The sequence below is a fragment of the Astatotilapia calliptera genome, chromosome 2 (genome assembly GCF_964374335.1).
Source record: "Astatotilapia calliptera chromosome 2, fAstCal68.1, whole genome shotgun sequence".
Taxonomy (NCBI): domain Eukaryota; kingdom Metazoa; phylum Chordata; class Actinopteri; order Cichliformes; family Cichlidae; genus Astatotilapia; species Astatotilapia calliptera.
In genome coordinates this window covers 2,115,655-2,141,220 of record NC_137423.1, presented here as the reverse complement: position 1 = coordinate 2,141,220, position 25,566 = coordinate 2,115,655, and the positions used below count along the sequence as shown (strand labels likewise).

Sequence of the window (25,566 nt, the reverse complement as noted above, 5' to 3'; positions counted from 1 at the left end):
TGGGGAAGCTAGCAGCTGTACTTTTTACTAGCAACAAGCTGCACACAGTTTGTATGCTTGCTGATATTTGTTGATCTGATAAAAACGTTGCATTTAAATTACCCGCAACTTAAAAATCAGAACTCCATCTTTGAGCGCTCCTCGTCTGTCGGGCTAGCTAGATGCTGAAGTATCGTGACCACAGCTTCTGGACATCCGCACTAATTCCAGTGTTGACAAGACCAAAAGATAAACCACTGGCCCACTTTTAACTTGTAATAAATGATGCATAAATGACATCGTTTTGTCTCTCTCGTCTCTGTGTGTGCAATAGCCCCATGGTGGCAGATACATCATTTGGATCGACTCTCATGTGCTACTGTTTAGACTCTAATGGTTCTAATGTTTGAAGCAGTGCACTGACAGGAAGCACAACTCCCCTCTTAAATCAAAATGTAAGGAGTCCATGTACAAAGCTGTCAGAGAAATAAATAATCAGCTAAAGTACAGATACCAGAAAACTGTACTTAAGTACAATTAAGAAGTACTTCAGTACTTCACACCTCTCAATGACTTTTTAAGCAGTTCATACAGTATCACAGTCAATCGTGTTGACTAATGTATGGAGATCTGCCACTATCAGAGCAGTGATAATGTAACTGTAGGATCAAACCCTCGGTCCTATGAAATGCAGTTATCACATCAACCTTTTTTACTTAATAAAGTCTGAGTGGTCAAAGCTGTCATTGTGAGTATCATCAGCATGCAGTATCAAAAAGCTGCTGTCAGGGTTTAGCAAAGAGCTGAGGTGCCAGCTTTGTGGCTGTAAGCTCTCAGTTAAATTAGCATGATGATGCATTTACAAAAGCTGAAGAGGGTGAAAGAAATCTTTGGTGACCTAACAGTGCGCTGGTTCATGTACAAATATGTAGTCAGTTTACTCCAAGGGCAGCTTGTGAGTGTCAAACATTAGAGTGCGAAGGAGTAACTGTGCTAACAAAAGGAATACAGTGTAAGCAGAGGTTTTACACTCTGTACTGTTGCAGTTAAGGAAAATGAAAACAAGTCACTTCACTATAAAACTGGACTCGCCTGTTAGAAGTGTTTGGTAACTATGTGAGGTCTTTGGCACTGAAACTCAGGAGCACCGTTACAAACTGTTCCACCTTAAACATCAGAAATCTGTGTGTAACAGCTGACCTGTCTGTGTGTGTGTGTCTTTGTGTGCGTCTGTGTTGATAAAAGAACATGTTAATGATGTATCTCTGTACAGCTCTTAAACTTTTCATTAAAGTTGAGCACGACTTGGTTTCAATGAAACAATAAAAATGTCCCAAACTTACACAAATCACATTTTTATGATTGATTTAAATATTCTCCGAAGGGAAACTCCTAAAAGTAAATAAAGTGCCTTGAGGCCAGCCAACACAATAACTGCATCCACACCTTTCAGTTCCAAACAACTACTGGCCCTCTTTATGAAAGCCTGACAGAAGCTTTTTAACGTAAAAAGCGTGTTTTGCTGTGGTGCAGAGCGTTAGTAAATCTGGCCCTTGGACGTAGCTATTTTTTGCAGTTGACCTCATTACATATTTATTTGTAGGAACTTCTCTTTCAGTGCCATGGGGGGACCATAACAGAAGATGCATGCAGGCAATCAAGATAGTTTTTAAAGTGAGCCAGTGGATTAGTAGTGGATGTTTAACACAGTGAGAAATGAGTCCATAATGCACACGAGCAGCCCCACAGCTCAGCACCACACGTGCAGTCTCTGAGATCTGTGATATACATCATTCAGCCTGGTGTCAAAATGTCTTATACACTGTTATAGTCAGACATTCATTTCATACTGACTTTATTAGATACCTCAGCAGGTCAAACACACAGTAGGTCTGTACCTTTGATTTGTCAGACTTTCACTGGATGACCTCCATAACACAAACCAAAAGGAATATCCATCCCCAGCAGGTATCCACTACACTATGGTGTCCCACTCCAGATGATCTAATAACAATGCAATTGATAAATGCAGTATAAGAGCAGCTTTTACATATGTGTCTCAAGGTCAATTCACATCAGTTAGAGGGGATTAAAGGGTAGGGCTGTGCGATATGACCAAAATCTCATCTCCCGATATAAGACATCTATCGTCCGATAACAATATAAATCACACAAATGTAACATTTTCTGTAAACTCTGTGAATCTCCACTTGTGTGAAGTGTTTCCTGCTGCGCGTCATGTAGCTGGAGTCGAGTGTTTTAACCGATGCATGAAACGATACATTTTTAGACACAAGTTGTAACGGCGCCGTTTTCTTTGTGAGTATTTATTACACGGCGTGCTGCGGGGAGAAGCCTGTTCTAACGTTTGAGTCTAAGCTTTATTTTTTAGCACCTGGCGGCTCTTTTTGCTTCTCATCTGTAAATAATCTGCTCTTTCACGTGATTCAGTTTATTTTGAAAAGTCTCAACAGGATCTTGAGCTTTATTGTGAAAGGTTTATGTGGAACATAAACAAGCGAACACGCGATGCTGTTACCATCGTTGTTGCTAACGACAACGCATAAAAACAGGCGCTTCTGTAGTGTGGTTATATTAAATATAAGAGAAAGAGAGACGTTTAATAAATGAATACAGCCACTACAGTGACATCAGAACCATGAACAAATATTGCTGTAAACAGTTTATTTTGCGACACCACGAAACAAACGATAGCGTAAAATGAAACGACAGACGTTTTTATATCGTCATCAGATATACATCGTTATATCGAACAGGCCTACTAAAGGGGAATAATCACGTTTAGAATACAAGAATAAGATTTTCTGTTAGGAACTGTTTGGGAACGTGCCCGGATCATGTGTGTGAGCTCTGCATCTGACAGCTTAGGTGGAGCACAGGGCTCATGAAGAAGGTTGCTGCAAACTATCCATACATTTTCCTCCACTTATGGAAGTCAGGAACGTGGTAATTTGAGATTAAATATCACTGATATCATTTATCTACACTTGATAAATGTAAAATGTCTCAATTAGATACTAAATTATAAAGTATATAGATTGACGAACAAAGGCTTAATCTGGGGTTTTATTATTCTGAAGTGCATCCACCCCCCATGTACAGTGTTGGTGTTTATGGCTGTAGTGTGTACAGTATAAGTATTCTCACCGTGGGGAATTGAATCCACTGTCAACAGTGACCGAGCTGGAGTCCATACTGTCCAGCCGAGCAGAATGAGCTGACTGCTGGTTCTGACTGGGCTCCGGAAGGTTCTCTTTGACACCTGGGAAGGCAAGCGTTCTTTCAAACCTCCTCTGCAGATCCCTCTCTTTCTCTCTTTCCAGCAGCCATTGCATGGTTCCTGCTCCACCTCCTCCCATGACAGCAATGCTTCCTCCAGGCTTCTCATCCTCTCCTTGACTTTTCGCGCCTCCGTCTTCAAGTTCATCATCATCTGAAACATTGTAGTAGTCAAAGTTTGCATCTGCAGCACTGGATGTGGGTTCAGTCCCTTGTGATGGAGCAGATGATGTTGCCAACAGAGGCTTAGGAGCATCGAAGGCTTCTTGGGAATCAAGAGCATCGCAGGATGATGACAGATTTGAGGAGGCAAGGGCTGTGGGTTTTCTCAGAGAGCTGTAACCTGGCAAAGGCAGGCTAGGTGGAGGTTTGAAGAGCGTATCTTTACTAAAGATCTCCTTTCGTTTCTCCTGATTAGAAGAGGTGCTGTGGGCAGGTCGTCCATTAGAAAGAGGGAGGTCAGGGATAGAGAGGGGTATTGGTGGCAAGCTGCTGCCCTTAGGTCCCACCTTTGTTAAGTCCTCCCTATTTTCTGGTGGATGGGATGTCTGTCTATCAGTCTGCCTGTCAATACTACCTGGTTTTAATCCATCATGGCTGTTTTTGCCCAGAGTTCCCAGAGGAGCTGTTGATGTGAGAATAGCCTCAGAGGATCCAGGGCATTGGAAGTAATCATCGGGAGAGGCAGAGTTAGGCAGTGGTTTTGGTGAATATGCTGGGAGACTATCCCTGCTCTTACTCTTCTCCAAGTTCCTGCTCCCATCCAATCTCAGGGAATCCCCAGGCACCTTAGTGGAAGTGGGTGTGGCACGAGAGTAGTGAGAAGAGCTCTGATTAGCTCGCAGGGTGCCATCATCAGTATAGTAACGGCTCCGGTCATCATAATAATCGGGTGGTCCAATCAGTCCAGCTCCAAGCGGACCTTTAGAGTTGTCCATTGATCGGGAACGTTCCTTGGCCTTGTTGCTGCGTTCATTTCTGGATTTCCTCTCCTGGGTGTGGGAGTGCGAGCGGTGGACCTTAGAATGGTGGGCTGATTTGCCGTGACTTGGCTCAGGGAAAGGCATTTCTGTGCGTCGCTTGGCAAGCTCTCCGGACACATCCCACTCTGGAGTAACGGGCAGGTGTGAGGAGTCAAGAATGTTAGGGTTGCTGTGTGCCAGGTGGAGTCGGGCCCTTTGCCGCTCCATGGCCACTGCCTGTTCCCTTGGTGACCGAGCCAGTGAGCATGAGTAACCTCTATAGTCCCTTTCGGCCAACTCTAAATGGGAACTGTCACTTGGCTCACAGCGAGCAGTCCTTGTCTTACTATGCGAGCGGCTAAGTTTGGTCTGGGACTGCTTTCTGTGTCTACCCCCACTTCTTCTACTTCTGGAGCTGTGATTGGCCGACGATGCTTTGCTCCTCTGAGCACGCTCTTCTTCAAGACGCTTCATGACTGCTGTGTGTCGAGCAAGATTCTCCACTGTGAGGTCAGGATTGATTCTACGGATGATCTCCATCTCTACGTGGCGTGGCAGCTGGCTGGGTACGTCCTCATCCCGTAGCGGCCATTCCTCGGGGGGGAACTGTGCAGAGAAGGTTGCAAGCTGCTTGGCCTTATCTTTCTTAAAACTCAAGCGAAACAACTTCAAACCAAACTTTCGACTTCCTGTAGCACTAGCTCCAGCTTGTTTCTCTATGTCTGCAGTTCCTGCTACCCCTCCTCCTGCTGCGCCCCCACCTCGGTGCTTGTTTAGTGTATCCGTCTTGAATGGGAACCCGAGTGAACTGCGGCTCTTTTCAGTGTTCGCTCCTGCTTGCTGAGGGGGTGTTTGTGGGGAGTGAGGTACCGAGTACGCCTCCCGGTGGTCTTTGGGGGATCGCCGCTGCAGGGTGGTGTGGTGGCTAGGGGGGTCGTCTCCACGATAACTGTTGTTGTAAAAAGAATCCCCACCTCCCCCGCTGTGATTCTGGTTGGACTTTGGGTGTGTTCGCTCTCGCACACCCCCGGAGGTGGAAGGGGTTATGGTGCCAGAGAGAGGGGAGGTGCACTGTGTCTGCTGATGCTGCTGCTGCTGGTTCTGATGTTGGTGTCGGTCAGCAGAACGCTCTTCCAAGTGATACCACTTGGAGCTAGTTCGGATTAGGCTTGGAGTAATGAAATAGGTTTGAGGAGTTACGATAAAATATCCATCAGGTGTCGGGTAGATCTTCCGCTCACGGACCAGCATGTTCAGAGTATGGCGCAAAACCTCCTCCGTTGGTGTAGGTACACCTGACCAAAGACAGAGACATGAAGCAGTAAGTCCACTGGCTCTTTACAAAGACCTCATTTAAACCCGCCCCCTAACATAATTAACTAAAAAACAAACATACAATCCAGGATTTTTATTAATCATACTATGTTTAAAAGCAAAAATTCCCTTGCCACAGAAATGTTATTGTTTGGCCCACACGTGTACACTAAAAGCTCTAAAGATTAGTTCCAGAGTGAAGATTTGAAATAACTTCAACGTCAGTGAGGACAGAAAAGGTTTCATTTTGCAATATCAATATCAAAGGTATGTACCTTTACCCCCTCTTTCAACATCAGCCAGTATTTCTGACTAAAGTAATATTTCTACCTGCTAACCCAGAACAGGTTATTGGTATAACAGATAACCTGTACCCTGGAGAGGAAATGGCATCTCACTAATTTAGATCTTCATTTAGCCCAGAAAAATGTTTATTGTAAATTGTAAAGCTAGGACATCTTACTATTCATTACTGATTAAAGAAAATAATAACAGCCGCAGGTTTCTTTTCAGTGAGGGAGCCAGTCTGACAAAGAGGAAGAATTCTGTTGTGCCAGGCACTCCTTTAACCTTAAACAGCAATGACTTCATGAATTTCTTTACAAATTTTAACCATTTGAGGAAAAAATTATACATCTCACAGACGTATCATTATATACAGCGGCATCCAGTACTATTGATCTTTACAGAGACTCTATAGTTAATTTCAGTAATCACTTCCTAAAAAAACCCATCAACATGAAGTCTCAGAAAACTGCTCAAAGAAGACCTACTATTAATAAATGCTTCAATCTTAAATATGATCAAAATGGCACCACATGCCTTTAAGGTGGGAATTCATATCCATATCGCGATATAATCTGAAGCATGTGCAGTAACGATATATATTGCAATATATTCTTTTCTTCTGTATAACGTATTTCGCTACCTTATCGTGGTGGAGGGGTTTGTGTGTCCCAGGGATCCCAGGGGCTATGTTGTCTGGGGACTTTTGCCCCCTGGTAGGGTCTCCCATGGCAAATTGGCCCTGGGTGAGGGACCAGACAAAGAGCGATTCATAAGACCCTTATGAAAAGGACACCGAGGGAACAGTTTACCCTGCCCGGGATAGGGTTACCGGGGCCCCGCCCTGGAGCCAGGCCCGGGGAGGGTGCCCGAGGGCGAGCGTCTGGTGGCCGGGCCTTAGTCCATGGGGTCCGGCCGGGCACAGCCCGAAGAGGAGACATGGGCCCATCCTCCCGCAGGCCCACCACCCGCAGGAGGCGCCATAGGGGTCGGGTGCATTGTGTGCCGGGTGGCGACCAGGCTTAGGCTGCTGCCCCCGCGACCCGGCCCCGGACAAAGCGGATGAAGATGGATGGATGGATGGATTCTTTTCTTCTGTATAACGTATTTCCCACACTATAAGGCACACTTAAAATCCTTTAATTTTCTCAAAAATCGAGATTGTGCCTTATGTATGAATTCTGGTTGTGCTTACTGACCTCGAACTGATTTTGGCTGCAGAAATCTGTTAAAAAATGTTTTAGTACAACTTTGGTTGATAGATTGTCAGAGCATTACGGCTGCCGTAGTGAGGAGCTTCACGGAGTATCTGGGTCCAAAACTCCGTCAACTTCAGGTCCCAAAGTCAAACAAACGCTGAGAGTTAAAAACGGTCTAAATTCTTTCATCTTTAATAAAATCATCAGCGTTGCTGCTTTACCAGGTGAAACTATGAAGTTTAACATCCAGGCATACATGAAAACAGAATTTATTAAATTTAACGGAGTTAGAAGTTAGCAGGAAGTTAGCTCGCTAGTTTCCACCTAAAGATGACATACCATGTTCTGACAGAGATTTCTGAGAAAATTCAAACGTACAGCTCTGCTATCACTTCCAACATAAATGAAGACAGAAAACTAAACAGCATGACGTTTGTAGGGTTACTGAAGTTGGGCTAGCTGGTATATAATGTTGTGCTACGTGATTGCTAGCGACACAGCTATGTTAGCATAACATTAGCACAGTGAAGCTGGAGGATGAACGCCAACTTTTTTCCACTCGATAAAAGTTAACATGAGTGATTCTGGTGGTCAGGGACAAATGCAGTCGCATAGCAGGATGCTGTACACGGGCCAAACTTCAGTCAGGAGAACAACTGAGATTATTCATCCACAATACGAGGTTAGTCATTAATATACTGCAACAACATGGGAACAGAGTAGCTGTGAGAGAATTCAACATTAATGAATCAATGTTACGGAAGTGGAGGAAGCGCAGTTTTTGGCTTTCCCCATATTTCAAAAGTGCTTCATCTTTGCTATTACTGTCGCCCGCCATAATTTGTAGATGATAATGGTTGTAGCCGCTGCGATCAGTGTTGCCAACTCCTCAGTAAGGAAAATCGCTATTGGTTGTCGTAAAAACAACATCATCGCCTAATTTGCATAATTGGTCATGCTAATCTAATTGTAACCTGTGTTGTTAGAGAGAGAAATAACATCGTGGAAGAGACATAAAGTGAGTAAAAAATGTCCTAAATGCATTTAGAGTTTATTTAGAGCTACAAATTAAATTTATTTTAGCAATTATTGTTTTTTTTAATGTCACAATTCCAACCCTGCTCCTTTACTCGGGCTTGGACCGGCAAAAGTGACCCGAAATAGGCGCTCTGGTGGAGTTACTTTGTGTGTGTGTTTATAAGTAGTTTTAAACCTTGTGTTCCATAAAACAGCATAAGAGTAAAAGAAGAACAGACTGCGTTACAGCACCCGCTGCTTGTTGAGAGTAAAAGCGATACGTGCTTTCACGTCTTTTTTAGAGACTTTTTTTAGAAAAAAAGTTGCTAAGGGGTCTGAAAACTCGCTAAATATAGCGACAAAGTCGCTAAGTTGGCAACACTGGCTGCGATGCTTTCGACCAAAACAGGGGCAGCTTGATGACATCATCAACATGCGCTATCGCGATATAGTCAAAATCTCTATCGTTGGCCAAATTTATATCGTTTCTATCGTATATCATTTATATCGCCCACCCCTAGTGGGAATAATTAAACAGCTTGATCCAGCTGTCTGAACTAATTATACGCCAATCTATAAAGTTCCTTTTAACCCAAATGTTCTTGAAAGAGTAGTTGTAAAACAGCTAACTGATCTTCTGTAGAGGAAATGTTTAGTTTAAGGGTTTAAGTTGGGTTTCAGAACTTATCACAGTACAGAATCAGCAGCAAAGATTACAAATCATCTTATGGCCTCTGACAGTGGAAGCAAAGTCACTGCCTTTCTCTAAAACCACCGATGGTTTTAGAGAAAGGCAGTGAAGTAGGCGTCCCTGTCAGCCCTTAGGAATCGAATGCAGTCTTCTACAGATCTACACTCAAGGTTTGCAGGATGATATGCTAACGGCTCTCTACCCTGACAAAACCGCACACAGCCAATCTGGTGTCACATGGCTGCTATGAGTAAACACCATGAGTATTACTTTACCCATTGTAAATAACCAACATCATCATCAGTTTAAGTTTATGGACTGGTAAACAGCACAGGAAAATCTGTTTATTCTTTTTGGGTTACAAAAATGTACCCTGGAGTGAAAAGTGATTCTATTTCAATCCTCATGGGATTTTCTCTGCAGTTTTTTTTATTGATTTTTCTTCTTTGTTCTACTTTGTTGCTTACTGTTACTTTTTCTTTCCGTAACTAACCCCTCAATCTCCATGTTTCTCTTTTCTTTTTTAGCATCTCCTTCACTCACTCCTCTACCAGTCTGGAGTTATTACTGTCAGTTACATCATAGCAGCTTTTCACTGCATCCAGACTGATGCAATACAAGATAGACTGCATGCACAGAAACAGTGAGTGTTTGTTCAGCCACCTCAATCGTGCTAAGACGATGACCAGGTAGCGAGAGTAATAAGACACAGTGAATCGCTTGAAAAATTTCTTTGTTGAATTAGGAGGGGTTTAGTATGTTATGGTTCAAAGAATAATGTTTCATAATGCTTGGTACACAATATGATGAACATTGCTGAAGCAGTGTGGGATCGTCTTGACAGAGAGAACAAAAGGCAGCCAACATTCAAAGAAGAACTTCAGTAAGCCCAGAAAACTATTCTTGGAGACTACTTAAAGAAATTACAAGAAAGCTCACCTAACAGAGTTCAGGTGAGGTTGAAGAATAAAGGTGGTCATACCAAATATAAATTTTCAAGCTAATTAGAATTGTTTCACTGCCTTATACACTACCGGTCAAAAGTTTTAGAAAACCCCAATTTTTCCAGTTTTTATTGAAAATTATGCAATTTAGTTCAAGTTCAGTTCAAGTTCAAATTTTATTCGCCACATGCAGTGGCAGGTTACCCAGCAGTGGAATGAACCCGCCCCCCGACCTTACACACACAACACAGACATCACATGGGGATACAAGTCAGAGAACGGTTGCATTACAGAAAAAAACAGTGAAATGTACACTACAATGGGAAAGTACAAGAGGAAAAAAAAGAGACCTCTACTCATGCTGGGCTACAGGAGGACAGCATGAGAACAGGAAACAAAAAACTCCTCTGCACAGAAAGCACATAAATGTCCACAGCACAACATTATGAAGCACGTGACCAGCAACAGAGGTGGGTAGGGGATGAGGCAACACAGCAGCCATCCTGCCACTGCACCGACTCTCCAGCGCGGGCCCAGACCCGCCTCGTGTTCCCAGGATGCAACAAGCATCGAAGGCATTGGAAGGGGAGGGGGGATGAGTGAGTGCTTATCAGTGTAAGTGTATATGTGTGTGCGTGTCCATAGTTCAGACAGTGTCCTTTGCCCTGCCAGGCTAAGCAAACAGACTGTGCTGGACCTCCATGTTTCCAAGCTCACCATCTTGTTCTTTGTTCCTGAGGTGGTTCTGGCACAGCTTGGACTGTTTGGGGTCTTTATCCTGCTGTAGGATGAAGCCCTGACCAACTAGGTCCATACCAGAGGATCCTGCATGGTGCTGCAGAATGCTGTGGTAGCTGTTCTGGTTCAGGGAGCCTTTGATGGTGAAGGAAACTGGACTCACTGACACCTTGACTTTCTTTGCAGGTTCTCTGTAGGACAGACCTACATTTATAAGTGTTATGATGGTCTGTCTCTCCTCCACTGTTAATTGTCTGTTTCTTGCCATTTCTGTAGCAACACTCTACTTTCTGCAGTACGATACTGTTCAACTGATGCTCACGAAGGTATAGTACCACAGTGTGTTCAACACTGCTTTATGCAGACAGAGGGGGCTGGAAGTAATCTAGAAAAGTTGGAACACCTGTAGGAATTAGTAGCACCATCTTTCAAGGCTTAATCAACCTCCATTGCTGCAGAGCAGATTTTAAATTGTTAAGGGGTGTCTGTCATGATCCTGGGTCCTTTTGACCCAGCGTTTTGTGTTTTCTCTTCGCGATTTTGGTTCTGTTCTCTAATTGGTGTTTACCCTGTTCCCCCCCGTGTGTTCCTGTTTTATTGTGAAGGTCTGCGTCTTATGTGAGTGTTTTCAGTTTGCCTCCCTGGTCTCGTCATGTTCACTCCCAGCTGTGTCTCCCACCTGTGTGTAATCTCCCTGTGTTCTCTGAGTGTATTTAAGTTGTATTTTCTGTCTTGGTAATCGCTGGTTCGTCTGTGTTGTTTCCCCTCGGTCTCCCCGTATGTATTTCTCCGGACCTCCCTGCATCCTCATTCTGGTTTGTCTTATTAGTTTACCCAGTTTAGGTTTCCGGTTTCATGTTTTGTCGCCACCGCTGTTTGTACTCACACCCCTGTAAATAAACACTCATCTGCACCAGAGCTGCCGCATTTTGGGTCCTATTTCATATTCCACACGGCTTGTCCCGGCAAACCGTGACAGTGTCGAACTCCAGGCCTCAAGGGCCGGTGTCCTGCAGGTTTTATATCCCACCCTTGGGTAACCTTACCTTTGTTTTAAAACTCTCACAGTTCCCTTTGTATTATTTCAAGCTGTTCATTGGACTTGAACGACTTGAACTGCAATAAATAACTGGAAAAACTGGGCTGTTCTCAAACTTTTGAAAAGTAGCGTATATTGTATTTCCATTAATGTGTGCACATTCAGTCATTTGAGAGTGTCGCAGAATAGAGCTGCTACTCTTGAACATCAAAAGCAGTGAGTTGAGGTGGTTCTGACATCTGACAAGATCCTCCTGGGCGGTTCCAGGCATGTCCTACAGGGAGGAGGCCCTGTGGACCTCTCTGCTGCCCCAGTCACCCAGCCCGGATAAGTGGGAAGAAATACCTGGGTGATGTGTTTCAAAGAATCTTTCAATGAATGAGAATGAGATCTATTCAACTCATTTCAATTCTGTTTAATTTATATAAAGCAAAATCATTAAATAACAGTCACCTCAAGGTGCTTTATATTATAAGGCAAAAACCCAACCATAACCATAATCCAGATGTATAACTGACTGATTATAATCACTGTGGCACATGAGCATTTATTCAGCTTCATTCAATCATTCTGGCTGGTTTGGAGGTGATCAAATGCTCACTACACTCAATGACAACTTCCTGTTGTGTCCACAATTTCGACACTCTGATCTCAGACTGAGGCCGATGTCTAATTGTTCCTGATAAATTAAAGTGATCAGTGCGTTGTAGGAAGACGCAACCAAAAGGCATAAAAAGGTTTTTTATGCCTTTTGGTTGCGTCTTCCTAATTTATCAGGAACAATCAGACATCGGCCTCAGTCTGAACTCGGACTCTTCTTCAGACTGGGCCGACAGCACCCAAGCTGAGATTGTGAGACGCCCGTTATTGTCAGGAACAGCAATCACCTCCATCAGCAAACAGCAGAGAGCACCCTGAGGGCGTCCATATCGTTGCTGTGGACTTTAAATGAGGCATGTTTGAAATGTGTAGAAAATGTGACAGTAACAGTTGTTCCTAACTGAAAACCTTGGATGATGAGTGGAGTGCAGGCTCAGATCAGAACTTGAAACTCGGCCTTCAGGCTGAGGGACAGGTCTCTATACAGCAATGCAAGAGCCAAGAGGAGGGGCACCAAACAGGCCAAGGTGGGAGGCAGGAGGAGGATATAGGGCCTCCTCTACAACAATAACCCCCTCCAGGTGTAGAGAGGGATCCAAGCATTCATCAACTCCAAAGGCCGGAGCCCGCTGACCGCCAAAAGCAGCCTCAAATTCACAGTGGAGCTCAACACCTTCTTTGCTCGATTTGAAACCACCCCTCCCCAGCACCCTCTACCCCCGAATTCCCCACCACCAACCCTCTCCCTCAGGAACATGAGGTCAGGAGGAGACTGAGAGCGATGAACCCGAAGCATCCCAGGGATGGTGGTTAAAGCTTGCGTGGACTAACTGGCAGGGATCCTTACCAGGCTGTTTGATCTCTCCCTGACTCATGCCATGGTCCCCACCTGTCTGAAGGCCTCCACCATCATTCCCATCCCCCAAAACACTGGCATAGACATTGTCAATGACTACATACATTCATAGTCTTCACGCCTATAGTCATTTGAGTGGATAGTGTCTCAGCACATCACCTGCTCCTGGATCAAAAACTTCTTGACAAACCGGCCCCCACATCTACCTCGCACTGTCACTCAGCATCGGATCCCCACAGGGCTCTCAGCCCCCTAGTTTGGTCTCCTACTGCCAGGGTTTTTGGTACACAGGGGCCACAACTGAGAACAGGAAGGCTGCGCAGAGGATAATTAACACTGCCCAAAAAAATCATTGGCTGCCATCACTAGATCCTCCTGTCTCAGGAAAACCAGGGCCATCACAGGTGACCCACTGCACCCCACCCACCACCTGTTTGAGCCGCTGCCCTCTGGTCAATCAAGTCCCACACCTGAGACTCGCTAACATCTATTCTGTTTTAGCTATTAGCAAACTTACAGATGGAATAGCAAACTTCCTTTAATATTTAAATCTGAAAGAGGACTGCAGCTATGACAAACCTGGCAACCTCAGCAACCTTTTATTCTAATAGTTAGCAACTTTTCCAGTAGGGGTGGGCGGTATAAACGGTATATGGTAGAAACGATTAAATTTGGCCAACGATAGAGATTCTGACTATACCGCTCTACTGCAATAGAGCATGTTGATGATGTCATCAAGCTGCCCCTGTTTTGGTCAAAAGCATGGCAGCGGCTACAACCATTATCATCTACAAATTATGGCGGGCGACAGTAATAGCAAAGAGATGAAGCACTTTTGAAATATGGGGAAAGCCAAAAACTGCGCTTCCTCCACTTCTGTAACATTGATTCATTAATGTTGAATTCTCTCACAGCTGCTCTGTTCCCATGTTGTTGCAGTATATTAATGACTAACCTCGTATTGTGGATGAATGATCTCAGTTGTTCTCCTGACTGAAGTTTGGCTCGTGTACAGCATCCTGCTATGCGATTACATTTGTCCCTGACCACCAGAATCCCTCACGTTAACTTTTATCGAGTGGAAAAAGGTTAGTGTTAATCCTCCAGCTTCACTGTGTTTATGTTATGCTAACATAGCTGTGTCGCTAGCAATCACATAGCACATCATTTTATACCAGCTAGCCCAACTTCAGTAACCCTGCAAACGCCACTGCTGTTTAGTTTTCTGTCTTCATTTATGTTGGAAGAGGCAGCAGAGCTGTACATTTGAATTTTCTCAGAAATCTCTCAGTCAGAACATGCTACATCATGTTTAGGTGGAAGCTAGCGAGCTAACTTCCTGCTAACTTCTAACTCCGTTAAATTTAATAAATTCTGTCTTCATGGATGCCTGGATGTTAAACTTAATAGTTACACCTGGTAAAGCAGCAACGCTGATCATTTTATTAAAGATGAAAGAATTTAGACAGTTTTTAACTCTCAGTGATGCTGCAGTGTAGGTTTGACTTTGGGACCTGACGTAAACGGAGTTTAGGACCCAGATTACTCAGTGAGGCTCTTGACTACAGTAGCCGTGACGCTCCGACAATCCATCAAGCGGTGCGACTTCGTAGCAACCAAAGTCGCACTAAAACATTTTTTGACAGATTTTTGAGCGCCGTGTAGCACATAAAATCGGTTTAAGAAAATTAAAGGATTGTAAGTGTGCCTTATAGTGGGGAAAATACGTTATACAGAAGAAAAGAATATATTGTGATATATATCGTTACTGCATGTGCTTCAAATTATACCGCTATATGGATTTTAGGCCATATCGCCCAGCCCTATTTTCCAGCCTCTATAGTGTTTAAACACATATTTTTAATAGTTATCAGTCTGGTTTTCAAATTTTTTCTAGAACTGCCGACCAAAGCAAAAAAAATGTCACGACACATTAACAATCTGTGTCCCATCTGCAAGGATCCTGTGTCCATCTGTGTGGCCTGGTCCAAAATGCTGGAAACCACTGCTTTAAACCAATCAAGAATAGCCAAGGAGACATCTTGTTGATACATTTGATTAACATCAATGATGAAAACTGGCTTGAGATGATGAGAAAAGTTATCCCATATCTGGAAATACTTTTGTTACAACAGTTGAAATGAGTAATAATAACAATGATAATAATTATATCACAAGAAAAAACTATTTGAACCAGAAAGCTCACGTGGTCACAAAATGTGACCCTGGTACCACTGCCACTTGGATGACCCATTTTAGTGGGTGCCCTAAAACCAATAAAGCAACAGAATTTATGAGACATTGATCGGCCACATTACCTCTATTGGGCTGTGCTATAAAGGGTTTATTCTGCTGTTAAACTTTTTCCTTACCCGCCCAATTTTCACAATCCAGATTATCTTGTATCTATCCTGAAATCATTCCATACTGTGATGGATGCAACATTGCTGAAGCCTTACTGATATGTACTGGTCTTGTCCCAGTCTCGGTCAGTTCTGGACAGAGGTTTTTCACTCCCTGTTTAAGATTCTCAATGTGAGCCTACCACCTAATCTCCTAATGGCTCTCTTTGGAGTGGATGAAGTGTCTCTGCTGGCCTTTAAGACAGGCGCTATTGTTCTGTTCCTTGTTTGCCAGGAGGGCAGTTCTAATGGAAGCTGCCCCTCCCACTCAGAAAACAGTGGTCATATGACCTCACGTCTTGTTTAAAACTGCAAAAAATAAGACATGCACTTCAACACTCTACCAGGAAATTTCAAAACATACCAGGTCCTTTCTTTAAAGCATTTCAAGATGTATCTGAATTTTTCAGCAGCATTTTGCCTGTTTGCAGCTCCCTCATGTCAGGTGTGGAGAAACAGTGTGCAGATTTAGTGTGCAGTCACAACACATTAAATGTTGCCAATTCAAACTGGTTATTAGGACTGTGAAAATGTGGGAATAACAAAGTCTGATGTCTTCATGCATGCTCAATCATCCGGATAAGGAAAGCCCAAAAAGTTGATTCTGTGCATCTGGACGTTTTCAATGGGAGAAATGTTTCGTCACTCATCCAAGTGACATTTCTTTAGTCTCTCTGGTGAGTGAAAAAGCTACGTCCAGATGAACAGCATCAACTTTCTGGAATAAAGCCTGATGGATTTATTGACTTGTTTATGCTCTGCCCAGCTCTGCTGGTGCTGTATTTCTGGTATTCCAAATGTGTGTTGTCAACAGGAAAAGTACTTTCTAGCAGACAAGATTCGCAGTACACACTCGTAACATGGTTGAGATGTTTTTTTCCTTTTCTTCTGTAGTTTTTACATTTTCATTTATCCAGTCTTATAAATGCTGATGCTGAGATTTCCCCAAATGTCTAATATCAACCAATTATACTGGCCAGCTGATAAATTGCTGGGGCTCTAATAAAAACATGTCACTATAGGAATATATATTGACTATATTATCTAATTTGATCTAAAATGTTTCAAACAAATTGCCTATAATAATAATGTTAAAGAGACTAGAAATAACGAATAAATAATAAAGCAACAGCAATTTTCTCACTGTAATTGTTGCATGTGCAACACAGCAGAAGGATGAGGATGTGTAGACCTCATGTGTTGGGTCTGTGTTACCACAGGCCCCGCTAGTTTAGAGACTTATTCCTCATGAAGAACACAAGACAAAACAGAACATCTTCAACCGCTCTTTAACTCGCTAACGAGGGAAGCCTTGGTCAGAACCAGGCGGTGGAGCTTAATGCTCATCACCTGTCTCTAGCCCAAAGCTAGAGACAGGTGATGAGCAGCTTCTAGCTTCTAGCTTCTGCTTCTCTAGCAGCTTCCTCGCAGCTATTTATTGACATAACAGTTACAATACACATCACAGCACAAGCACCTCCCACCGCAAACCCCCCCCCAATGGTTCTAAGACAAGGCACTATGTGTGTGTGTCCTCCTGCTCACCAAAAGGGTCATAAAAGCAGGAAGCTTACGACACAAGAAACAGATCTTTCAGATAGGATGTATCTACAATCAGTGTTGGGGAGTAACGGAATACATGTACCGCTGTTACGTATTTAAAATACAAAATATGAGTAACTGTATTCCGTTACAGTTACCGTTTAAAAAGGTGGTATTCAGAATACAGTTACTTTGTTGAAATAAATGGATTACACTGCGGTACTTCCCTGTTTCATATTGTCGCGGGTCAGGACTGTTTGGGTTTTGTTTGACAGCTACGTTCTGTTGTTCCAGGCGGCAGCTTGCAGTTGCCATGGTTACAGGGTGACGCTCTCGCTCTGCGTGTTTCCTGGGTGAGAGAGCGCCTTTTTGTTGTTGTGCTAAGCTAACAGGCAGAATGCTACAAGCATAGCTCTAAAGAATGTAGCATCATGGGCAGTGTAGTCCGTGCTGCAGGGAGAATGGACTGCCATACACGTTATGTGACTGTGAGCGAGGAGGGAGAAAAAGGGGAGTGGAAAGGTACGAGTTGTCATCGAGGAGAAACGGGAGCTGGAAGCATGTAAATATAATAATAACCACTGCAGCCAAGAAGACAGCCTGACGAGCCCAGCTGTAAGTAAGCTATTAAGACTCGACTGTACACCGTGTTCCTGTTTTCCTCCGAAAACAATAAGTTCCGTTGGAGCAGCCTTTCAACGCCTCTCTCTGTCTCTCGCAAGAAAAGTTGACCCACACAACAAAGTAAAGCTATTTTTGGGCTACGAGCCGACAGGGACCCCGCCGTATTAGCCAGAGGTCCCTTTACTACAGTTCAGAGTCGCGGACCTTCAGTAATAGTAATAAATCACACAGCAATAGTACATTCATGTAGTTGTAAACAGCATGATAATATATTAAGTAATCCAAAGTATTCAGAATACGTTACTCTCATTGAGTAACGTAACGGAATACGTTACAGAATACATTTTAGGGCATGTAATCTGTATTCTGTAATGGAATACATTTTAAAAGTAACCTTCCCAACACTGTCTACAATAAAACCTCCCCAGCACAGAGTGGCTGGAGAGGTGGTCAGAGACAAAGGAACATCTTTGATCGTATAGTTTGAACTAAGACTTTACAAATTTAAGAAACACAATGACAACATTCAACAATTTGACTTAACATTATGTACAGAGTCACAGGGACTATGCTGGCTGATGCGATCATTAAACCAGACATGGGAATGTGTGCAAATTTCCCACAAATTCTCAAGTTAATAAGTCAATAAATCTCTTGCATGGTAACTTTTCTGAATTACAAATGCTTACCATATTAAAAGCCAAAGGTAACATAAAGAAATACATAAGTAACGCTCCAAATAACTAAAATTCCATAACATGCCTTATGAAAAAAACTGAGGAGACAGTTACAAGACAAATAAACACTTTATGCCTCATTTTTAAAGACATAATGTAGATAAATCCGACATTTTCGACTGCTTAAGAAGCTGATTAAAGTAAGTGACTCTTGTTGCCACAACCCTGCTCATAAACAACACTTTCTGAGCTATACCAGGAGTGTAGAGACACAGCTGTGTCATACTTTACTACCACATCGAATCTCACTGTCCACCTCACTGAGACAATAGACAAATTTGGAGCGTATGATACAGTCAAGTCATTCTGTATGTGTGCACAAAGTGGTGACAGAAAAACACTGGAAAAAAGTGGAAGTGAGTATAACTGGGTTTCAGGTTACTGTTTTACACCTTAACTGGTTAGATTTTCTTACACGTTCCATTCAGGAAAAAAATGCAAATGGAAAATGCATATATTATCTTTTTATTTTGGATCTTTACATTATTTTATTTTGCCCACAGGAGCAAAATTATTTCACAAAAACTACCTGGGTCAAAATTATTAGCCCCCCTGATACTAACAGTATCAGTCATTTGTAGTAGTGTTCAACAAGTCTCACACACACATCTCCTGAGCAATCCCAGGTCACTTCTGTTTGGTGAATCTCTTGATCTTCAGTTCAACCAACAGATTTTCGTTGGGTTTCAACTCAGAGCTTTGTGTAGACCAGCAGATAACGTTTACTTTGGTTTTCTGAAGGTAGTTCTTCACCATGAGCAAAGTGTGTTTTGGGTCATTGTCATGTCGGAGGTCAAAGTGATATAAAACTTGGGCAGTCTTTTTCTTTCCAGCTCGGGTCCTCTACCAGAGGCCTGAGAGCTCCAGGGTCCGGTATCTTAGCTGTTCCCAGGACTGCGCTCTTCTGGAAAGAGATCTCGGATTTTGTTCTTGGGATCTGCTGGAGGAGCCTCAAGCTCCCAGGTCTCTGGTAGAGGACCTGAGCTTGAAGGATAAGGACCGCCCCACAGGGGCAAGGGGAGATATATCACTGACACATTTACATTTTTAAAAGGTTAACTGATAACAGAGAAGGTGATAAGAAAGACAGTAACTTGAACCTGTAACTGTGATTGAGTAGACAAGAGTTTACACACAGTGCTGACTGAGGCTGGTGTTACCTGGAAAACATGTCTGCAGGTGTTCAGTTAAGGCCTCCTGAGTGACAGGCTTATGGGCAGAGTTCATAGCAGAGATAGCCAATAACAAAACCTCTCCCAAAGGGATGAACTGTGATTGGCTGATGGGGGACATACTGATCGGTGACACATCACCTGTGAAAAGACAGAAAACGGTTAAGTGACAAGTTTCCTAAACTGCACAATACAAAACAAAACACATCTTAGAAATATATCAAATAAAAAGTCATGTGTCTGCCAGCTCTTCAGGCTTTCTGAAGTCCTGTGAAAATGTGTCTTTAGGCACTACATTACCATCCTGTCACCAAAACAGATCATTTATTCCAATGTTTTAGTTGAATCTGTGAAGTATCACCAAAGATAACACATTTTGAGAAGTATTTTTACACCATCAGGTGAATCCCAAGGAGCTATTAGCCAAAAACTTGAGGTGTCCTTAAAATGTGTGAGGTGTCTCTTTTAAACATTTGAGGAAGCTGGACAACCGGAGGCCAAAACAAAAAAGATTAAGCAGCAAGCATAAAATCTACCTACAGCAGAAGAGTACCTCAAAGTCATGTCATTAAGAAATAAGAAAAACCCAGCAAAAACCTGAAACAGAAACAGAGAGATTTATCTGCCCCTTCAGTTGATCCATTTGCTGTTGACCAAAACTTTGTCAGAAATGGTTTCAGCGGATCAGCAGCTACCAAGAAGCCATTCTTAAAGAAGGGAAACAAGGAGAAAGGCTGAGGGGTTCCAAAATATCCGATTGTTAAGTGATGACTATGAATCCTGCTTCCAAGTCCAAACTACTCTGTTTATTAAGGCTGTTGTGTTTTTAACATGTTTTAATGCTTTGTATCTTCTTCCATTTAAACTAAACAAGCCACTAAAAAAAGTCAGTGATCACTGTCGGCCTCTTTTTCTTTTATTACCACTGTTCATAGGCGGTATGTTTGTAGGTATGTTTTAAAGCTCAGTTTTTAAAACATTACAATGTAACTATGACATTTGCAGAATACTGAAAGGTAAGTAGGACCAGAGTCTAATCTGATTAATGGTCTTTCCATGGATTTGTCAGATAATTAGGACGTTTAACAGAACAGAATACATAAACTGTAGATACTAGGGGTGCAACGATACTCGTATCAATATTGAACCGTTCGATACAGTGCTTTCGGTTCGGTACGCATATGTATCGAACAATACAAAAAATTTTTAATTTATTTTATCAACTTTCCTTCTGACGATGCTGTCTGTGTTGAGCGCTCAGTGGATCTGCGCTCGACAGTGCAGCCTAGGCGGAGTAGTCGAACGCAGATTCACTGAGCGCAGGGCAAGCTAGCCAGACAGAAGCTAAGCTCGTTGCAACATGGCAAACTGAACCTCCCCCACCCTCATTCAGAGCTGGCCTTTGGAACTATTTTGGTCTTCATGTGACGTATGACCCTGAAGGTAAGCGAGTCATGGACTAAAGTAAAACAGTATGTCAGATGTGCCACGCAATGCTCAATTACATGGGTGGGAGCTAGTGCGTTAGCGCAGTTAGCTCGTTAACGTGTTGACGCCGTCCAGCCCCACGCACGGGGCGATCCGCGGTAGCTCTTTAACGGAGATTTGCCGTGTTGTGGCGTTAACGTCATTTCAGATTAACGCTGACAGCACTAGTGGGAACACAACGAATATGACTGCACATTTACTCCGACATCATCCTAGTGCAAAGACAAGTGGAAGCAGACAAAAACAACAAGCACGCATGCTACAAACTTTACCCGAGTGATTTAGACAGCCGTTAGCACATGATTCTCCTTATGGGGACCTGATATGTTTAATATGCTGCTGAGAATATAGCCCAGAAGAAGCGTATAGTAGAGCTTTTATTTTAAAATCTTTTCCAAAGATGAGGGATTTCTCCATCAGATAGATTTATTTTTTTTATTAATTTGTTGTTTCACCAACATTAAATTTAAAGACTGTACTTTTGAGTTAAAATATATATGGTAAATGGAAGGTTGCCGGTTCGAGCCCCGGTTTGGACAGTCTCGGTCGTTGTGTCCTTGGGCAAGACACTTCACCTGTTGCCTACTGGTGGTGGTCAGAGGTCCCGGGGGCGCCAGTGTCCGGCAGCCTCGCCTCTGTCAGTGCGCCCCAGGGTGGCTGTGGCTACAATGTAGCTGCCATCACCAGTGTGTGAATGGGTGGATGACTGGATGTGTAAAGTGCTTTGGGGTCCTTAGGGACTAGTAAAGCCATATACAAATACAGGCCATTTACCAAAATATATATTTATAATTTTAATAAATGACAAATTAATTTTTTAATACATTTTAATACATTTTTTTTGTATCAAAAAAATATCGAACCATGACACCAAAGTATCAAACCAAACCGAACAGAACCGTGAATTTTGCGTATCATTGCACCCCTAGTACTTAGATCTAACTACTCAAGGAACGTCTGGATGTGTGTTCCTGCTGAGAGTTTGAGCACTAGTAGTCTTTGTCCACAGCAGAATTCTCACAAAAAATTAAAAGGGATTTTTTTTAAAAAGATACCATAATCAACATTAGAATAACATACAGGGTATCCTTGTCCAAGGATATTTTGACATGTAGACGGGAGCAGCTAGGAATCGATTACCTGGCTCTGCCTCCTGAGCAGTTAACATTTAGCAGTTAGCTATTCAAGTTGTCTTACATAGTTCAAAAATAATACACTAGGATAATTATTCACTCAGGTAGTGCAAATAAACAAATGAAAATAACTTTTAGGTTATTAAATCACTACAGAGGTACTGTAGTGATCTTCAAATCTACAATTTGAGTGACAACAAAATGCTTAATTCACAGGGTTTATCGATCAGGTCCAGGTCAGGACTCAGTGCAGAGAAGTCCATTTTTTTCCACACCAAACTCATATCCATGTCTATATGGCCCTTGCCATATAGACATTTCATGTTGGAACAGGAAAGGGATTTCCCCAAACTGTTTCCACAAAGTTGGGAGCATGAAATTATCCAAAATGTCTTGGTATGCCAAAGCATTAAGAGTTCTTTCACTAACTAAGAACTATAGAGACTGAGCTCAAGCTTTAAAAACAACTCCACATCATAACTGCCCTCCACCAAACGTAACATTTGACACAATGCAGTCAGACAAGTACTGGTAACTCCACACTTGTCCTGTGGTGACATGCTTTACACCACTGCATCCAATGCTTTGCACTGTGCATGGCGATGGAGCTGCTTGGCCATAGAAACCTATTCCATGGAGTCCTACGCACTGTTTGAAGGTGTGTAGCAATTTGACTCTGCAGAAAGTTGGCGACCTCTGCACACTATGCCCCACAACATCCACCGACTCCTCTCTGGGATTTTACGTGGCATACCACTTGGTGACCTGAGTTGGTGTCAGTTCCAACTGCTTTCACTTTGTTATAATACTACTAACTCTTGACTCTGGAATATTCAGTAATGAGGAAATGTCAAGATTGGAGATGTTTTTAATAATTAAATCTTGTTGAAACAGGAACTTTACTGACCTGACGCACATACACTCTTTCTTGTAGATATGAACACAAAGCAAAGAGAAAAAACAGCACAAAGAGACTTAACTGCCACATTGGTCTGCTTTAGAAACATGAACAGGTAGAAAGGGAGACTGCATCCATTTGTTACCTGTTTAGGGTCTAGCTGCTGGGCTGGGGTCAGTGCTCACCCTGCTTTAACATCACTCTGGTTTCTTGGCTAGCTTTGTGTCAGCATGCTGTGTGCACAGACGCTTGCAAACAGCTGAAGTTGTCTGTTTCTGTCCTGGATACCGTTCCCACTTTTCCTTTACACTGTTGTCCTTATGTGCAAAAAAATTTAAGTACTGTCCATATCTCTACAAGAACCACTTCTTCCCAGCCCTAACCACCAACCTTTCAATTAGAAGAAGCCTTGATCTACCTCCTGAACAGAGTCCACATGTTTTAAGAAGGTGCACCTCAATCATTTATTTTCAATCTTCTGCTTTTGGCAAATATTCTACCTTAAAAATGTGTCTTTTGTCTCTGGAGCAGCTAACATGATGGTAAATGTGTTTCTCTACTGCTGGCTGGTTAAAACACAAGATAGCACTGTGGAGCAGAGGTGTGGACTCGAGTCACATGACTTGGACTCGAGTCAGACTCGAGTCATTAATTTTATGACTTTAGACTTGACTTGAAAAAATGTTCTAAGACTTGTGACTTGACTTGGACTTTTACACCAATGACTTGGGACTTGAATTGGACTTGAACCGGTTTACTTGAAAAGACTTGATATTTTACCCCAAATATAAAATTTAACATGCATATTATATAGAGATTGAAAATGTGACGTCATTCACGGGTAGAACCGCAAAGGATTCTGGGAACTCGTGGCAAGCGGTACTAGCGCACGCAGGCTTTCAATTAAAATCAGTTATACAGCGATAAAAAGAAACACAAAAATGTCAAGAAGCTGTTGTATTATTAACTGCAATAGCCGGTCGCATGACAGCCACGGGAAGCCGACGGGTAAAGAGATCGGTTGTTATCGGATTACGTCGTTGAAGAGAAATTGTTCAGCCATGTTTCCGAAGTAACAAAGACGCGACTGGATTGCAGCCATTCAAAGACCAAATATAACGTCCCAGAACCCTCCAGCTCACAGGTTAGTCTGCTCCAAGCATTTACACGAAGGTCAGTGTTTTTTAGTAGTTAATGCGTCATTTTTCTTAACATAATTGGTGATATAGGTTACAAGCAAGTCTGGCGCTGAACAGAAATTGTCGCGCTATGCTCCTTTATTTATTGTGCATAAATAGTGAATTGTCCTGACACAATATTGTGTTTCGCTTCTGTTATTATGGTACATTGACAAAAACATATACTTTTATTCACAGGATAAAACAGGTTTTTTGTATCACTAATTGTCCAGTACGATTACAGCATATATTATTGTCACTGCTACATTTCTGTGATGCTACCAGAAATTATTTCCACTACTAATTAATTACCGTTGAGCGCAAAGGTCCTATTAATAAACGGTTAACGAATGTGTATTTATGAGGACGATTTGTGAGACTGGTAAACTTATGATACGTACGATGGTCTTTCGTTCTACACGGTGCATTTCAAGGTCCTGCACCCATCCGTCGGTAAACTGTACCTGGGCTTGTTGCAGTGACCGGAAGTTACTAAACTTCATGAGTGTATGCACTCACTCCAAGAACCGTATGATTATAAATATGCATATAAATATGCTACAATGAGATAGCTGACTTCATCTAACTAGCAAATGTTGTCCAGGCTACGTTGGTGATACAGTTTTTTTTAATGTGTATGATATTTTTGTCATGCGATTTTAAAGCTGGTCCTACAACCGCATCCAAGAATAACATGCAGCTTATCTCAGAACTGTCGGTGAAAATTATTCTTGGAGCTAGGTTTAATTGAGCTGCATTTTAAAGAGGTGCAATTTCACAATTTGTGTATATTTTCTAAGTTCACTATTTTGTCATGTGTTGAGAAAAACACAGATTTTAAAATTACATGGTCTAATATTTACATTTAGCATAACTGCAACATTATTTTTTCGTTTTTTTTAATGACTCGAAAGGACTTGAAATTCAAAATTTCAGACTTGTGACTTGACTCGGACTTTTACACCAGTGACTTGAGACTCGACTCTGACTTGCCTGACATTACTTGAGACTTGACTTGAGACTTGAGGATAAAGACTTGAGACTTACTTGAGACTTGCAAAACAATGACTTGGTCCCACCTCTGCTGTGGAGTGTCGCTTTAACAAATAAAATAAAAATAACAATCCAATTAGATCACTACTATGCAGTTCTAGTAATTCTACTAGTTCTTTTTATGAGTACTTCTTCAGGTAGTAGTGTTTATGTGCTTGTGGTAGTTTAACAATTTACACAACTCCTATCAGCACTCCTATCACTAATACTGTTTTCTCCCATGACTACTATTGTATTTTCCAGAAGAATGAAAATGACTAGCATAGCCAATAACTAGTTTTAGCCAGATCACAATCTATTAAAAAAAATACATCATTAATTTTGAGTAAAAGCATCAGCCTTCCCTAACTGTGCATCTGTAGTTTTTGGTCCAGTCTGGGCAATAAAAATCACTGGTAAAGATTAGCCATTTTGA

General features: G+C 42.3%; 1 protein-coding gene across 4 annotated transcripts in view; it reads right to left on the bottom strand.

The window, feature by feature from the left end:
• The window catches only part of stox2b (storkhead box 2b), a 46,458-nt gene that overhangs the window by 3,271 nt on the left and 17,621 nt on the right, over positions 1-25,566 (bottom strand). For 2 of the 4 annotated variants that reach the window (XM_026181491.2, XM_080308962.1), the window contains exons 2-3: positions 19,390-19,542; positions 3,148-5,536 (exon numbers count right to left, since the gene is read on the bottom strand). In XM_026181491.2, the coding sequence (XP_026037276.1) occupies positions 3,148-5,536; positions 19,390-19,542 (2,542 nt within the window). Of the gene's footprint in view, positions 1-3,147; positions 5,537-19,389; positions 19,543-23,065; positions 23,173-25,145; positions 25,196-25,566 lie in introns of those variants that run through there. The other 2 variants (XM_080308966.1, XM_080308969.1) reach the window with 2 other exon arrangements.